Genomic DNA, 18,163 nt, shown 5'->3' with positions numbered 1-18,163 from the left:
TTTTTTTTTCAACTTCGTCTTTTTTTTTTCTTTTGTGGTACTCTTTAGTAGAGAACCCGTGTCATTCTTTAAAGCGAGATTTGAATTTCTCAATTATGCATAAATTACATTTCACCCAAAACAAACAAAGGTGCCCCCAAACACCGGCACTGCACACCCAGGAGCATGCGGCAATATAGGCGTGAACGTTTGCACACGAGTGTTTTTCGGATTTGGCGTTCAGCTCAGCCTTAGCGTTTGGAACTGGGTTGACAGGTCTTTATGACTTAGATGAGTCCATGTTATTTTCAGTGCTTGGGTTTGTCTGCTTTGAGTTGGAAGTCATTCCGAAGTTAAGGTGGCCGTCCCATAAACAATCGTAATGAAACCGTTCTGCACTCGATCTTGTCACTTGGAATCTTTTGGATGAGGCTGATTTTATTTTAAAGAGTTTGATGAGGACAACTGGCAGGGGTCTTGGTGGCATAGTGGTTAAAGTGCTTGCTGCTTGCCCAGAGGTCATGGGTTCTAACCAGCTAGCTGCTCTGCAGCAGAAAGAGGCGGCAGGCAACTTCCATTAAAATCCTAAGCTTGGAAACCCTAGAGCAGGGGTTCTTAACCTTAGGGTCTTGACCCCTTTGAGAGTTGAATGACCCTTTCCCAGGGGTCGCCGGATTCATCACAGTAGCAAAATGACAGTGATGAAGTAGCAACGAAAATAATGTTGTGGTTGGGAGTCCCCACCACATGAGGAACTGTATGAAAGGGTCGCGGCATGAGGAAGATGGAGAACCACTGCCTTAGAGAGTGGGTTCTGCTCCGTCCAGTAGGATCACAATGAGTTGGAATCGACTCTCCAGCAATGGATTTCTTTTTTTCTTTCCGATGCTAACTGAAAAAAGGACTAGGCAACAAGGAAGAGTATCAGCATGATAGCTGAACCCTGATAAGGATTGTCTTTGTTGTCTGTATAAGTACCCGCAGTGTGACCAAGGTCCTTGAATGCAGGCAGGGGTGATGAGTTTAAAAAGAGGTGTTTCCAAACCAGTTAGGTTGATTTATATGAAATTCATTGCCGTCTTTCAAAATGTTGTCTCCAGTTCCTTCTTTCCTTGCCTGTTTGAAGTTGAACTTCCTGCGACATGGTTAATTCACTTTGGGTCTTGACTTCCTCTAACGGCACCTTCTTTACTTCTCCATTGGGTGATACAGGGCCAAGGAGAGCCACCCTCAGTTCTGCCTTTGTATTTCTGCCCCATTGTGTGCATTTTGGAACAGCTTCTCCTCTATTGTGTCATGTTTTTTTTTTTTTTTTGGTTGTCTCCCATGCCTAATCTAGAGAGACTTGAGTCACTTCCTTCCTGTTTTGAGTATAATTAGGCTACCTTGAAGTGCTCTGTGACTTCGAGCAGCTAGGAACAGGCTCTGCATTTTCTGCAAAGCCTTTATGAAAGGGTAGCCTTGAAGGTTAGCGCACTCCTTGGGCATTTGATGTGAAATACTAGGTGCCCTTCTCCAAGGAGCCCTGGTGGCACCGTGGATCAGGCGTTGGGCTGCTAACCACAGGGTCAGCAGATGAGCCCTACCAGCTGCTCCCATGAAGAGGCACAGCCTCAGAAACCCACAAGTAGGCAGTTCTTAAAAAAAGTGGGCCGTTCTGCCCTGTCCGCAATGTCACTAGGAGTCAGAATGGATGTGACGGCTATGAGTTTTGTTTTCTTTTCTGAAAGGCCCTCTCCCCAGAAAATGGCCATGCACGTACTCTCACGCAAAATTTCGCTCGAATTTGCTCCTGGAGGCCACAGACACTTCTGAAGTTTCTCTGGGCAGGGAAGGGGGAGGGGGTGTCCATGGAGCCCAGGGTAAGAAGCCCCACCACACAACATCCAAACAAACTTGAAGACTCTGCCTAACCTTAGGAGTACAAACTCATTTTTATTTTACTGCGTGACATTCTGCTACCCTCTCCATGGGATTCTGACTCATGGTGTGAAATGGCTAATCGAGAGAACCTTGCATTACCAGTGTTCAGATCCTTGCTGTCTTATCCCTGTCCCATTCCCTCTCTGAATCCCCGTGATCTCTGGATGATATTTGAAAAGCAAAGCTATGCGTCAAAACAAATGACAAAAAGCAAGCTATGTTGCTGCATATCCTTTTAGGGATCCTATTGAGAGGGTAGTGGTTATGCATTGGGCTGCTAACCACAAGGACAACAGTTTGAAACCACCAGCTGCTCCTTAAGAGAAAGAGGAGGCTTTCTACTCGCATAAAGAGTTACAGACTCAGAAACTCACAGGGCTGGTTCTACCCAGCCCCACAGGGTTGCTGTGAGTTGGAGTCTTTGGATCTTGATGTCTAAGGATCCTTGATCTTGGGTAAACTAGATCTGAGAGCGCTACACTTGGTCGACTTGGTCTGCCTCTTTGGTGAAGTAGCAGATATTTAATCATGATGGTTTCTCCTTCAGCATTTCACTTGTTCATTTGTATGAATACAGTTCCTTTTGACCCTGTATGTTCAATTACCTGCAAAATCCGCTGAGCTTTCGCTAAGCGAGGATGTTGCAGTTGTTGATGTTAGGTCCCATAGAGCCCATTCTGACTCATGGCGATCCTGTGAACAACTGAGTGAAACATTGTCAGGTCTTGCGCCATGCTCACAATTATGCTTAAACCCATTGTTGCAGCCACTCTGTCAATCCATCCTGATGAGGGTCTTCCTCTCTGTCGCTGCCCTTCTACTTTACCAAGCACGATGTCCTTCTCGAGGGATTGGTCTCTCCTGACAACACGTCCAAAGTGCTTGAGATAGAATCTTGCTGTCCTTATCTCTAAGGAGCAAGAGCAGTATTCATGTAAAGTCTTGGATGGATTAAGTCTTTCCTATAAGAAACCTTTTTTTAGTTCATCATGAATTTCAGTGGACTGTTGAACTATCTGAACAGTGCTTAGAGAGTAATGCACAAAAGACAGAGCAGATAACGTTACCGAGCACTTACTATATGTAGGGACTTGACTTTCTCTGGATATCCCCAGTCCCCTGAGGGGTGTTGGACCCACTTGATGCCTGGTGAGAACATGCAGGAGTTTCTTGACTGTGACCACAGGGTGCGAAGTGACAGTATGGGGACTCAAACTCTGGACTGTGTGTCTCCAGAGCCAACCCTCTTAACCGCCACACTCTCTGACTCCCGGGATCTGCCTTGGATTATAGTCCCCTAACTCTTCATTATATGGTTCGAAAAGGGTTGAGTAAACTGTCAGAAATGGTAAAGATGGTGTACATGCATTTTAGAGATTTTTGTGGACATTGAAGAATTTGAAAGCATAACCCTTAGACCACTCCGCCTGAGTGGCATCTATTGTCACCCAGTTGTGAGCCTGATGAAATGACGAAGGTTTTCCTTACTTTGGGTTTCAAAGGGTGCAGTGCACTCGCCCAGCTCCATCTTGCTTGCCAAGTGCGGATTCGTCCCTGGGCCAGAGGGTGTTTATTGAAGCGCTGTGCGACTTTTGGGAAGAAAAATATGGTTCACACATCAAAACAAACCCAAACCCTGTGTTTCTCTTTCACATCTTTGCGTCTGGGAGCGGCTGTGACTGATTTGGGTTGCTGAGATCCATTGGAAGGCTGGACTCAGTGGGTCAGGTCCCTTTGTTAGAACAACTCGTGGGTATCAGTTTGCCCTCAATTGCTGACTGAAATGAAGGTTGGCAGCACCACGGGGCTAGCTAGACCTGGCCATTTGCTTCTGTTCAGATACAGCCAAGGAGACCTCTCAGTGGGGCAGTTCTACTCTGTAACATCGGGGGTCCCCTTGATTCGGAACTGACTGGATAGCAAGAGCAACACTGGGTCTCGAGGTATGTCCCAATTTGTCCTCAGGACCACCACAGTTGACTGGCTTTTTTGTCCTGGCATGGGCCACCTTCTGCAGAGCACACAGGCATGTAGATTTGCAGCAGGCGAATCGCAGTGATTTTCACCATTTACTTGAGAGGCTATATTGGTAAGTTGCTGTCAAGTAGCCTTGGTGTGGTGTTATGCATTGGGCTGCTCACTGTGAGCAGTTCTAATCCACCAGCCGCTCCAAGGGAGACAGAGGAGGCTTTCTATTCCTGTAAAGAGTTACCATCTCAGAAACCACAAGGGCAGCTCTACCCTGTACTACAGGGTTGCCGTGAGTCGGAATGGCAGTGAGTGAGTGAGAATTCACTGCCAGGATGGTGTTCATCTGGACGTCTGTAGAGCTGGGTCTGAAATGATCTCTCTGTATCCCTTCATGTGTTTCTCTCACATGGAATGAAAGAGAGCAGCCATCGTGAAAGGAGAGAGCCACATCAGGGCTACAGGCTGTGGCCCAGAACCAGAAAGGTGATCACTGATAGCTGCCTAGTGTCAATTAACGTTGTGCTTCATCAGCCAACACAGACAGTAGTAGCTGAGAGGATCGCTAGCTGGATCTACTGACTAGCATCTACTGAAACCAACAAAAATGTATTTTTCATTTGTCTTTTCCCAAACCCAAACCTCAGTCATGTTTTGCCATTTCGTGGTGTTGGAACTAGCTGGTATCCTCACCACTGAGATTTCGCTCTTCTTTCCAGATCCTTCCTGGGCGTCAGTAAACAGAGGGACTTTTATATGTGACGAATGCTGCAGTGTCCATCGGAGTCTGGGGCGCCACATCTCCCAAGTCAGGCACCTCAAGCACACACCCTGGCCCCCGACGTTGTTGCAGGTAAAGAGGGAGGATTCTTCTCACCGGCTGGGCTTGAAGCTTGAAAGGCTAGTGGCTTTAACAACTAGAACTCCTCCCAGTGTATGTTCATCTTACACCTTTTTGTTTTTGTTTTCTGATTCAATCATTCTTTATTGGTTAACTAGATTACCTCAACTCTCCAGGGGTGTAATTTTCTTTCTTTCTTTCTTTTTAATCATTTTATTGGGGGCTCATACAACTCTTATCACAATCCATACATACACCAATTGTGTAAAGCACATTTGTACATTCGTTGCCCTCAACATTCTCAAAACATTTGCTCTCCACTTAAGTCCTTGGCATCAGCTCCTCATTTTTCCCCCTCCCTCCCTGCTCTCCCCTTTCTCACGAACCCTTGATAATTTATAAATTATTATTTTGTCATATCTTACACTGTCTGACGTCTCCCTTCACCCACTTTTCTGTTATATGTAGATCCTTGTAATCAGTTCCCCCTTTCCACCCCACCCTCTCTCCACCCTCCCAGTATAGCCACTCTCAGCACTGGTCCTGAAGGGGTCATCTGTCCTGGATTTCCTGTGTTTCCAGTTCTTATCTGTACCAGTGTACATCCTCTGGTCTAGCCAGATTTGTAGGGTAGAATTGGGATCATGATAGTGGGGAGGGGGGGAGCATTAAAGAGCTAGAGGAAAGTTATGTTTCATCGTTGCTACACTGCACTCTGACTGGCTCGTATCCTCCCTGTCGTCTTACACCTTTCGAAAGGATTTGAACTGTAATTTAACAGAGGGACTGTTTTCATCAATGCTAAATATGTAAATATTATCTGTATAGAATTCATCATTTATCCCCTCCCACCTGATACACACACACTTAACACAAATCTTCTCCCCAAACTCAGTCATATTTATGTCTGTGGATAGTCTTTAAAATGCCTGGGTTTTGTTTCCCTGGTGGTTTTTAAAGTCCATCTTTTCCATTTAACATTGACGCTACGACCTTGGAAAGTTTTTATTAATGCACTTCTTCCAGAGGGCCTTCTAATAATGGTAGGACTTTTATTCTGCTTTGAAAGAAACATGGGGGTGGGGGGGGAATGAGCTGATACCAAGGGCTCAAGTAGAAAGAAAATGTTTTGAGAATGATGATGGCAACAAATGTGCTTGACACGATGGATGGATGGATTGTGATAAGAGCTGTAAGAGCCCCCAATAAAATGATTTTTTTTTTAATGAGAAAGAAACATGAGCTGGAATTCCTCAAAATTTTCTGGAAGTTTGGGTGTTTTTGTTTATTTGTTTGTTTCATTTTTTCAAGTTCTTGTAAGGAGCCCTGGTAGTGTAGTGGTGAAGAGCTCGGCTGCCAGTGGAAAGGTTGGCAGTTTGAACCCACCAGCCACTCTGCGGGAGAGAGGTGTGGCCGTCCTCTTCTGTAAAGACTTACTATGACCTTGTGCCCCTCTGTCCTGCAGGGTTGCTCTGAGTCCAAGTGGACTCGGTGGCACTGGCTAAAGTTCTTGTTACCAGTCAGGGACCAAATTAACATGTTCCCATGCTGAGTGGGCTTAAAGAAAAAAAATGGGGAGTTTAGTGACCTGTCCCTCTCTTTCTTTTTGGGGCACATGGTTTTTAAGTTTTACTGGAACTCAGAATTAAGCACGTATTTTACCTTCTTTTCTTTTTTAGGTCTTAAGTACACATTTTATTAAATCTATGCAACACATGTTCCTAAAACTTGTCCCTATGAACCAAGGGACCAGAACGAGAATGGGTTTGGATCACTGATGTGAACATATTCCCACTGATGTAAAAAACAGATGGGGCCAGGCTGCCAGGTTAGGAATCATCCTTTGAAATGGATTGGGAGATACAGTCTATTAATAGGAGAGGGCCTTCCAAGAGCTTGTGGGAAAATTCCGTTATCTTTTCATTCCAGTTTCCCGACAAACCTTTTGAAGCCCCCTGGAAACTTTTGGTTAGACTTTTTTTTTTTTAATTAATAAATTATTATTATTTTGTCATATGTTTGTTAAACTTTTTGAATGCTTCATTCTCCAGTACAGAGAGCTGTTGCTCTCAGGTTTGTGTTAATACAGCTGACTGATCTAACTGGCTCTGAGGGAAGCCCGAGATGAGTGGTGTACATTGCCAGGCTTACCCTCCAAACAGCAAGTGTCAGGCTCTGGATGGTTCGTGAGCTCGCCGTGGTGCTGGAGAGGGATGCGGATAATATGCAAATATTAAAGTTGTTTGTTATTAATGTGCATAAGAAAACTATTAATTAGCATATCCAAGCTTAATTGTTGGTAAAAATCTTGAAAAATGAGTGGATTTCAAGGAAAATATTGAGTGAAGAGCAGTCCTTAACAACCTCGAAGAGTATTTGACTGACCCTGCTGCGTAGGACCACTGCCTTAAAGGGACCAAGTACTCTTCTTGGGTAAAGAAACCAAACTCCCTGCCATTGAGTTGATTCCGACTCGCAGCAACAGAGCAGGACTGCTCCGTCTGTAGTTCTGAGGCGCTGGTGACAAGGACAGGTAAACGGAAGACCCTCGAGGAGGTGGCTTGATGCAGTAGCTGCAAATGGACTCAAGCAAAACAAGCGTGTGAACCAGGGATGGTGTCCATGGCAGGTACTGGGCAGTGTTGCCTTGTGTTCCACGCGGGGTCACTGTGAGTTGGAACGGACTCAACAGCACCTAACAACGACAACAAACTCTTTTCCGAAGCAGACTGCCACGTCGTTCTCCCTCTTTCTCAAGGACTGACGGGTAACTTTGAATCACTGGCCTTTCAGTAGTAGTTGAGCACTTAACTAGTACACTATGGGGCTCTTTCTGGTAACCTATACCTGTTGCCATCAAGTTCATCTGGCTCAGAGCAATCCTATGAGTTAGAACTTAGGACTTCTAAGGCTGTAAGGCTTGATGGTGTAGTGGCAGCTAACTGGCAGGTCAGCTGTTCGAATCCACCAGCCACTCCTTGGGAGAAGGTTATAACAGTCGTCTTCTGTAAAGATTACAGCCTTGAAAAATAAAACAGACTATAACCAAATGGTGGCAAAGGTGCAGAGACTAGAACCGTCATACCCTGTCAGGAGGTCAGTAAAACAATGCATCCACCACAGAAAACGGTGTCATGCTTCCTAAGAAAACCGGAAATAGAAATGCCATGTGGTCCAATAATCCCACTCCTGGGTATAATAAGACCCATGGCACAAATAGATAGGTTAGCAGCCATGTTCATTACAGTGCTATTCACTGTAGCAAGAAGATGGCAGCCCATCAATGGAAGAATGTGTAAACTACCTGTGATGCATACATACAATGGAACATTACAGAACAGTCAGTGATAATGACGAATATCCGAAAAACCTCATAACGTTCAGGAGCCTGGAAAATATTATGCTAAGTAAGATTAGTCACGAAAGGACAAATATTGTATAAGTCCACTGTTACAAAAAGGAAGGGGAAGACAATATAGAACAAGAAGGTAAGGAGTAAATGATGGAGGCAGGGAGGTTTGCAGACGTTCAAGACAGCAGAGGCAAATCCTGTTATATACACAATCCTGCAACGGTGGTGGTCTGCAAGTGAGTGCTGAGTTTGAGCAAGCTGAACAGGTGTGGTAGGGAGAGGAAGTATTCACACACACACACTATATATATATATATTTGATAGAGTCTATCTGTATATATGTGTTTTGATAGAGCCTATCTGTATATATGTGTTTACCTCTGCTGCAAATAAATCCATCGATGTGGTAGAGCATACAAGGGGCAGAGTTATGGAAACGTCTTAGACCTAGCCAAATCCCTTGAGGAAATGAGTCATTGGGCTTGGGAGCCCGGGACCCTTATCTCAAGGGATACCAAGGTCAGTTGGCATCACAGAGTGCACAGCCATAAGGTTCTTCATCATACTGACGAGCGTCTTAAAGCTGGTGAGTAGCCATTGGAGATGCAGCTGTTGGTTTCTCTCTGGCTGGTAGAAAGGAGAGTGAGGAAGATTGAAGGCACCAGGAAACAATCAGTCCAGTGGATGATGGCCCTGCAGACCTTAGTCTTCTTGATCCCAAGACCAGTAGAAATCAGTGGTGCCCAGCGACCACCAGCAGCTGCTCGGAAAGGGATCCCATGAGAAGATCTGGAGAGAGTGGGAACAAGCCTCAACATGATTTTTTTAAAAGGCCAGGCTTACTGGTTGGATAGAGAACCCTGAGGCTATGGTCATTAGCCACCTTTCTGGTCTCAAACTGAACTCTTGCCCCCACGACTCAGTTTTCAGGCAAACAGCAGCCAGGCCTGTAAAGGGAACCATAACACTAGGGAGGTATGCACTCCTTAGAAGCATCAGCCATTTGAGATGCAAAGGGCAGCACTGACCCAAGAACAGAGTTCAGAGGGTTAGGGAAGGAGGAGCGAAGGGAAGAGGAAACAGGGAGGAAGTGGGAGAAGTGATGTTTCATTGTGGGGAGGTGAGGGAGTTAGTTTATTGTGCCAATCTGGCCGATAAACACGTGGGGTTACTTGAAGGGCGGAGGGATAAATGGCTTGGTGAGCCTCACCTTTCTAGTTCTTGGGTTTCTTGATTTCTGATGATCAGACCAGGGTGCAGCTGCCTTAGCCAGTTCCTTGCTTTAGCTGGCAAGGCTCACTTCCTGCAAGACATCCCTGAGGAGAAGCCACACGGACCTACCCCGATGCAGCCCTGGGTGCTGGAGCAGCCGTGTGGAGACCCCTGCCAGTGCTGAGATGCTTACACGTTCACTGACTCAGCTTTCCTCCTGCAGTCGGCATCATTGCATGCATTTTGTGAGATGGAGGAAGACTTTGTGGATTGGTGTCAGACATATGGTTTAACAGTGAACTTGTGGGCTTGGGCAGCACTGGGTTGGGATGTTTACTTGATGTGCACTTACCTTTGTATAAAACTCTCATACATGATTTTCTGTGGCTATGTTTCTCTAAAGTACCCAGACTAATACAGGAGGAATTGCGATCAATGACCTGGACAGCAAGTGTGTGATGGGTCGAATGGAAAACAATCTGCTCTGTCAACCTTCACCTCATTCACAATGAAAAGCACAATAAATAAACGCTATAAAATGTGGAAGGGGAAAAAAGGAATACAGCCTTAGACACCCTATGGAAAGCCCTGCCCTCGCGTGTTACTGGGTCAGAACTGTCTGGCCACCGTCCTCGGACAGCAGCAGTCTGTATGGAAGCAGCCTGCCACAGGTGTCCTCTCAGCCCAGCCTGTTGAGGTGGTCACGCCTGTCAGTGGCAAACAAGTTCTTCCTATTTCTAAAATTAACAAACAATGATCTGACCGAAATCCCTGGTACCTTGGGAGGCGTATGGTCGGGGTCGCCTTATTTGCCCAGCCCAGCCTCTGGTTCCTGTGGAATGTTTACGGAAGGAAATTACAAGGCTCTTCTCCTGCTTGGTTTTAGATGGTGGAAACCTTGTATAATAACGGTGCTAATTCCATATGGGAGCATTCTCTGCTGGACCCTGCCTCTATTATGAGCGGAAGACGGAAAGCTAACCCCCAGGATAAAGTACAGTGAGTGACAACTTTATAAATACTAGGATTTATTCATAACGAATGGAGCCCACAGAGAGGCGTGCTACCTGTTTTTGCCTGGCCTGCCCAAGGGGCATCATGGGCCATGGTGGCCCGAAGTATGCATTACACACGTGGCTGCAGCAACTCCCGGGGAAGGCAGGACCACACTGCCTCCCCCCCCCCATTACCTCACACGATCGTATGGGGTTTCCAGTTCAAACCAAAGGCTTGAAGGCTGTTGGTGGAGTTTTAAATGTAGGTACTCAGAACAGAGAAAGGCCAGAAATATGGGTTCTTGGCCCCAGTTTGCTTGAGGCCTCCCCTGGGGAAGAAGGCTAAATGCTACTTCCTCATCAACTTCCTGGTCAGTGAAGGGAATTCCACAGAGAGGAACAGGGCTGTACAAAGTGGGTCTCCTGCAGCCCTGGCCCTTGTCCTGACTAAGGTGCCCCCAGACTCCAGGTCTTTAAGTAGCAGTACACAAGTGACTTCAGCATCATTCAGTTGGTTGCAGAGGTGGAAACGCGGGTCGCTGCCTTCTCTTTCTGCAGCATACACAACGGGGCATGGCAGACCCAAACTCCAAGTCAACAGTTGTCCTTTTCTCTTTTTTGGTTTCGAACCAGTCCCAATAAAGCAGAATTCATCCGAGCCAAGTATCAGATGTTAGCCTATGTCCATCGCTTGCCCTGCCGGGATGACGACAGTGTAACTGCCAAAGACCTCAGCAAGGTGGGTCGAACCTTTTAAAGCCCTCTAAGAGAGCCCGGTGAGTCAGCTTCCTTGTGCGTTTTGATGGTTGGGGGTGGGGTGGGGTGCAGAACATCTTTTATGAGAAAAGGAAAACCTCCTCTCTGTATATTGAGAAATAATAAAGGAAGTGGGAGACATGGTCGTTCCTTGTGAGCAGGAATCGCAGCCTTCTCTGTGGTTTACTTCAATCTTTGACCTTAATTCAGATGGTGGGCATTCCTGTTAGCAGCAGGGTAAGGTAGAGAGAAGCAAGAAGTAGCCTGAAAACGATCTGTGTTTTTTCGGGTTTTTGAAAGTCAACTTCTCAAAATGCTTTGTTGAACCTTGAAATGGGAACCCACTTGGAGTTTCTAAGCCCGGGCTGGCGGGGGACTAGGTAATTTGTGGGGCCAGTGTCTGTCTCTTGAACAGACCAGGAAAGGTAGCAGGGCGAGACCCCACTTGTTCAGCTCACTTCCCCTTGCCTGCTGAGTGGGCACTTCAGACAGCAAGGCTTGACTACAAAGCTGGAGGCTGAAAGGGAGACAGTGGTCGGTGTAAGATATGAAAATAATAATTTATAATTTATCAGGGGGTCACAAGGGTGGGAGGATGGTGGCAGGCGAGGAAAACAGAGAAGCTGATATTAAGGACTTAAACAGAATGTAAATGCTTAGAAAATGATGGCAACATACGTACAAATAGGCTTGATACAATTGATGTATAGATTGTTATAAGAGTTGTAAGAGCCCCAATAAAATGAGGGAAAAAAGCTGAAGAGTGAGTGGAATTCGAGATGCTTGTAAGATGAGTATTCCAGTCTCTCAGTGTATGGCTCACCTATGTTTTGAGACCTGCCCGAGCCATGTACACCTTTATGTCCTAAAGCGCCGCCTTGAATCAAATGCTTGTGCAGAGTGCTGGCACTCCAGTGCAGTTTCCCGCCATGTGTGGAAATGAGTGTAACGGTTACTTCCGTTCATTGAAAAGACTTGGGTGCAGGTGTGAGAGCGGCTCCTCCAGCCCCGTTTGCGTTGCCTTGTAGAGCACGCGAGGCGAGGCGACGTGGGAGGAAGCCTCTGATGGCTGTTTGAATGCATCAGAGCTGTTCAGCTGCACTTGAGAGATTTGCTGTACCATGGGCCCGTTTCCCACCCTGAGAGCCTTCATGAAAGCATTATGCACAGGCCAAGAACCGGGCTGTGGGGAGGATGTGGCATCAAGCAGAATCCTGTCGCTCCCTCAGTACTAACCCGAAACCCCAACACCCTCAGTGCCAACAGCTCATTGTAACAGCTGCTGTAGTTGGCAAGCGTTTGTGCAGCAGGCTCAGCGCTAGGCCGATGACTGCATCATGCCATGGACTCCTCACGCCAGCCCTGTGGGTCAGTGGCTTGAAAGAGAGCTTCCAGGTGGGTCCTCAAGCTCACACAGCTTCGAAGGGGGCTGGCATGAAAGCCAGGTCTGCTAGACTTCAGAGCCATGCCCAGCCACTTCTTCTCTATTCCTGTCCTGGCTGTACCACTGGGTCAAGGGGGGCATTTGGGCAGGTCAGCATCGCAGCCCTGATCACTGTATATGTGACAGGCCAGGACCTGCCTTACTGCCCAGGAGAAACCATACTAGGCCAAATAAGCACCATTTCTTCTTCCTTTTTAAATCATTTTATTGAGGGCTTTTACAACTCTTATAGGAATCCATACCTCACTTGTATCAGTCACATTTGTGCATATGTTGCCATCATCATTTTCAAAACATTTTCTTTCTACTTGAGCCCTTGTATCAGCTCCTCTTCCCCCCCTCCCACCTTTGCCCTTGATGAATTACAAATAATTATTATTTTCTTATCTTAGACCCCCCGCTGTTTCGATTCACCCACATTTCTGTTGTTCATTCCCCCAGGGGGCAGGCAGTAATCCATTGATCATTACTACCCGCTCCCCCTCCCCCCCACCTTTCCCCTTACCCTCATGGTATCGCTACTTCTATTACTGCTCTTGAGGGGTTTATCTGTCCTGGATTCCATGTGTCTAGAGCTCTTATCTGTGCCAGTGTACATGCTCCAGTCTAGCCGGATTTGTAAGGAACTGGGTCATGATAGTGGGTGGCTGGGGGGTGGAGGGGTAAGTATCAAAGAACTAGAGGAATGTTGTGTGTTTCGTTGGTGCTATACTGCACGCTGGCTGACTCGTTCCTTCCTTGTGACCCTTCTGTGCAGGGATGAAGGACAACTTCTTACTGGTGACCCTGGTACTAAAATGATCCACCAGCTGCTTCAGTACATCATCAGTTTTTGTGCTCTGAAACCAATACTCTTTCCGGGTTTTTTGTGTGTCTTTCAGCAACTCCATTCCAGCGTGAGAACGGGGAATCTTGAAACCTGTTTGAGGCTGTTATCTTTAGGAGCACAAGCCAACTTCTTTCACCCTGTAAGAAAGCCTGGGTCGATTGAGATCTTAGACTGTGATGAAATTGCTTGTGTCCACATAGGCTGTAACTAATCGGCCGTTTGTCTGCGTTTCTGTAATGATGCTTAGGAAAAAGGGAACACCCCGCTCCACGTTGCCTCCAAAGCCGGGCAGGTTTTACAGGCCGAATTGTTGGCGGTGTATGGAGCAGATCCAGGCACACAGGACTCCAGTGGGAAAACGCCCATGGACTATGCAAGGTAGGAGAGCCAGATCCTTGCCACTGCCCTCTGTGAGACCCCTTATGTTGGTGCGGTTCATTGTCAAGGAGCTTTAGCACTGAACCCTCTGAAGGTTTACTTTCTGTTATGATGGTGATGAGAGGAGCCCGCGTGGTGTTCGTGGTTACCGTTGAACTGCAAACCTCACGGTCAGCAGTCCGAAACCACCGGCCTGCTCCCCACGGAGAAAGATGAGGTAGGTTTCTACTACCCAAAGAATTACTGTCTCGGAAACTCGCAGGGGCCATTCCACCTTGTCTTTTTTTTTTTTTAAACATTTTATTAGGGGCTCACACAACTCCCATCACAATCCATACACACATCAATTGTGTAAAGCGCATTTGTACTTCTTGTCAAAACATTTTCTCTCCACCCAAACCCCCGACATTAGGTCCTCATTTTTCCCCTCCCTCCCCGCTCCCCCCTCCTTCATGAGCCCTTGATAGTTTATAAATTGGTATTTTGTCATATCTTGCCCTGTCCGACGTCTTCCCTCACCCACTCTTCTGTTGTCTGTCCCCCAGGGAGGAGGTCACACACAGTTCCTTGTAATCGGTTCCCTCCTTCCTACCCACTCTCCCTTCACCCTCCCTGTTTTGCCACTCACACCACTGGTCCTGTAGGGATCATCTGCCCTGGATTCCTTGTATTTTCAGTTCCTATCTGTACCAGTGTCCCTCCTCTGGTCTAGCCAGACTTGCAAGGTCGGATTCGAGTCATGGTAGTGGGAGTGGGAGGAAACATTTAGGAACTAGAGGAAAGTCGCATTTCTCATCGTTGTTACATCGCCACCTTGTCTTATAAGGTGGCTCTGAGTCAGAATTGACTCCATGAGGGTTTTTGGTTGGTTTCTGGTGTATTATGCTGGTGAAGACGTTTCAGACATGTACCAGCAGAGCCTGGCAAAATGAACACAGGGGAGAGTTATAAACCAGTATGCTCAGCTTCTAAGCTTTTACCCATCGCCAACTGGTACACCGTTGGATTGACACAGGGGCCACAAGAATGGGCTCGAACATCACAATGTTTGTTTTTTCTTTTCTTTTTCTGGAAATTTTGTATTTTAAAAAAAAAAAATTAATTGTTCTATTAGGGGCTCATACAACTCATCACAATCCATACATACATCAATTGTGTAAAGTACATTTGTATATTCATTGCCCTTATCATTCTCAAAATATTTGCTCTCCACCTAACCCCCCGAACATCACAATGTTGAGGATGGCTCAGAACTGGGCAATGTTTTGTTCGGTTCTACGTGCGGCTGCTAGGAGTCAGGACTGACTGGATGGCACCTAACGACGACTACTCTAGGTTTTCTTTGCGGAAGCAGACTACCGCATCTTTCTCCTGCACAGAGGCTGGTGGGGCTGAACCACTGGGCCACCATGCTCCCCCCGTCTTTTTCTTGATCCTTCCCCACACGTCAGCATTTGAGTCAGGGTCACAGCTCAAATCACGTATGGAGAATTGCAGAAACTCACCCTTCCATTTTTAAATACTCTCCCCTTCTTCGTGACTTAAAATTAAAGTTGAATCTAGATAGTTTGCCAAGTGACCTTGTGGGGCACTGGAACCATCCGGGAGGGCGGTGGGGGGGTGCTGTGGGGGGGGTGGTGGTGTGTGTGCACTAAAAGAAGATACCTCCACTTCATCCCTGCTGATGGGTTGTAGTACACAAGGTTTTCATTGCCCGGGGCCACTGAGTCATTCTTTTTCCGGCAGTAGGCCCCATCAGTTTGGGAAACAGTGGTAGAATGCCAAGTGTACATCTCAGGTACTGGACAGTGAGGTGCTCAATGTAAAATTCCAGAATTTTGTTGTTTGAAAATTTTAAATTCAAAATGTTGACTAAATAGATCCATAGATTAGACTTGAATATCTTTTTAAAATGAAATGGACAGTCAATCATCTTTGCTTTTCCTGACTTAACTGTATGTTCTGGGCAGTTTTCTCTGCAGGGGAGAAAATGAGTGAAGTGAAAGAGGTCTGCCCTCCCACAGCTCACTGCCTCTTGGAAGAGGCTCATGGCCCAATTGTATAATTTGGTTTCTTCATTTGTGGCCCAAGTCATTAAGGAATTCTTTTTCCATTCTTTTTTTTATTATTATTAGTTATTTTATTGGGGGGCTCTTACAAATCTTATGACAATCCATCATTCAATTGTATTAAGCAAACTTGCACATATGTTGCCATTAACACTTCCAAAACATTTTCTTTCCATTCGAACCCCTGGCATCAGCTCCTCTTTTTTCCTCCCTCCCTCCCCACCTCTTCCACCCTCTTGAATCCTTGATCAGTTATACACTGTTGTTATTTCATGTCTTACACTGTCTCCCTTCACCTACACTTCTGTTATTTGTCCCCCTGGGGGACGGGCTAACCACCTTGTGATGGGTTCCCCTTTTCTCTCCCCTCCCCTGCCCCACCTCCACCATCCCCCCTCCCCTCATGATATCGCTGTTCCCACTACTGTTCCTGAGGATTTTATCTGTCCTGAATTCCATGTGTTGAGAGTTCTTTATCTGGTCTAGCCAGATTTGTAAGGTAGAACTGGGTCATGGTAGTGGGGTGTGGGGGAAAGCCTTTAGGCACTAGAGAAATGATGTGTGTTTCCTTGGTGCCATACTGCACCCTGGTTGAATTCTCCCATCCTTGTAACCCTTCTGTGGGGGGATGTCCAATTGTTTACAGATTGGCTTTGGGTCTCCACTCCATACCCCCTCATTCACAGCGATATAATTATTTGTTTTGGACCTTTTGATACCTGATCCTGTCGACACCTCATGATCACATAGGTTGGTGTGCTTCTTTCATGAGGGCTTATTTGCTTTCCTGCTAGATGGCTGCCTGATTAACATCAGTCCTTTAAGACCCCAGACACTGTATCTTTTGATAGCCGGGAACCATACACTTTGGTCACCACAGTTGCTTATGCACCCGCTTTGTCTTCAGTGTTCGTGTCAGGAAGGTGAGCGTCAAAGAGTGCCAGGTTAGTAGACAAAGTGTTCTTGTGTTTAGGGAGGCCTTGAGTGCAGGTCCAAAGTCTATCTGCTATCGTAATACTTAACATAAATACATATGCATTGGCCTCTATCCTTTTCCTTATAAGATAATATATACACACATATACATACATAGGTATAGCCTATAGCTATACTTCTATAAATAGCTTTTGCTTCCTACTTCTTTCCTCTATTTCATTAAGAAATTTCTTGAGGTGGTCTTGCATGAGTGAATTTTATTCAACAGAGCAGGAGACATAGCTGAATAGAATAGAACATATCTGAGTCGAAAGAGCGAAGCTTGCTGAGTATTGATAAATACCTGACCTCAGATCTAAGAGTCTGTTGATTGTATGGTGCATCCTTATTTCATATCTGAGAGTAAGTAAAGTATTGCTACAAAGCGGTAGAAAGTATTAAAAACAAAAAATGTGACGCTATTGCTTCTTAAGTGCCCTCCTGAAGGTGGTATTTCCCTCCCTCTACCCCCCCACCACTCTCCCTGCCCCACCCCTCAAGAATTCTGTGCTCTTCAGTTTACGTTGGGTCAAAATGACAGTTTTGATATCTTCAAGGGACTCAAAATGTGTTCCTTGTCGGTGTTCTCTGAGTTTGGGGAGCAAAAGAAGGTTGAAGGAGCAAGTTCAGGCCTGGAAGGTAGATGGGGGCAAGATTTTCCAACAGAATTTTTACAAGACTGCCCTGGATTTCCTTGAATGAGCAGATGCAGTGTCGTGATGGGGAAAAACATTTCTCATCGGAACTCCTCCCCTTACCACCCCCACCTCCCATGTAGTTTTTCATTTCCTTAAGACTTCTAATAAGCCCTCAATTGAGCTCATCCAGTGTCTTTCGACAAAATCAATCAGGATTGCCCCGTCATGATCCCCCAAATGGTCTCTGTAACTTTCTGAGCTGACCTCCCTGCCTTGGCTTTCACTGGCCCAGCAGATCTCCTTGGAAGCCACTGTTTGGATTGGACTCTTTTTTGGAAGCATTCTAATGAGACTAAGATAAGTCTTTGAGAAAAGTTTGTCTGAAGCCATCCAGTGATCCCAGAGACACGTTTCAACCTGTTTTATTTGGAATAAACCCATCATGTATGAATCCTCGGGGCAGTGCTTTTTGACTGACCCTCATTCCACTAGTTAAAAAAACAAACCTTAAGCAACGAGTTGTGGTGTACCATCAGTTGTAGGCTATGTCCTGATTTCACAGGCGCTGGAAAATAATGGGGCAGGGAGGGGAAGATTTATGTTCTAACCAATCAAAGCAGGGTGGTAGGTTGGAGGATATTTTGTAATGCCATTACTGATAGGAAGAGAAATTGGCTGAGACAAAACTTGATCTTTTTTTTTTTTAATGATATTCAACTTTATTTTATTTTATTTTTTAAAACATTTTATTAGGGGCTCATACGACTGTTATTGCAATCCATACACACATCAATTGTGTAAAGC

At 46.0% G+C, this 18,163-nt stretch overlaps 1 protein-coding gene across 1 annotated transcript in view; it reads left to right on the top strand.

Moving 5' to 3' along the window:
- Nucleotides 1–4,172: 4,172 nt before the first annotated feature.
- The window catches only part of GIT2 (GIT ArfGAP 2), a 49,677-nt gene continuing 35,686 nt past the window's right edge, over nt 4,173–18,163 (top strand). Inside the window, exons 1-6 of the mRNA XM_045296689.1 lie at nt 4,173–4,182; nt 4,590–4,723; nt 10,162–10,274; nt 10,904–11,009; nt 13,352–13,438; nt 13,547–13,677. Of these exons, the coding sequence (XP_045152624.1) occupies nt 4,173–4,182; nt 4,590–4,723; nt 10,162–10,274; nt 10,904–11,009; nt 13,352–13,438; nt 13,547–13,677 (581 nt within the window). The remainder of the gene's footprint in view (nt 4,183–4,589; nt 4,724–10,161; nt 10,275–10,903; nt 11,010–13,351; nt 13,439–13,546; nt 13,678–18,163) is intronic.

This window comes from Echinops telfairi, unplaced genomic scaffold (genome assembly GCF_000313985.2).
Source record: "Echinops telfairi isolate 266 unplaced genomic scaffold, ASM31398v2 ScPeMD7_7412;HRSCAF=8450, whole genome shotgun sequence".
Taxonomy (NCBI): domain Eukaryota; kingdom Metazoa; phylum Chordata; class Mammalia; order Afrosoricida; family Tenrecidae; genus Echinops; species Echinops telfairi.
The sequence above is the reverse complement of the archived record's forward strand: the minus strand, read 5'-3'. Positions and strand labels throughout refer to the sequence as shown.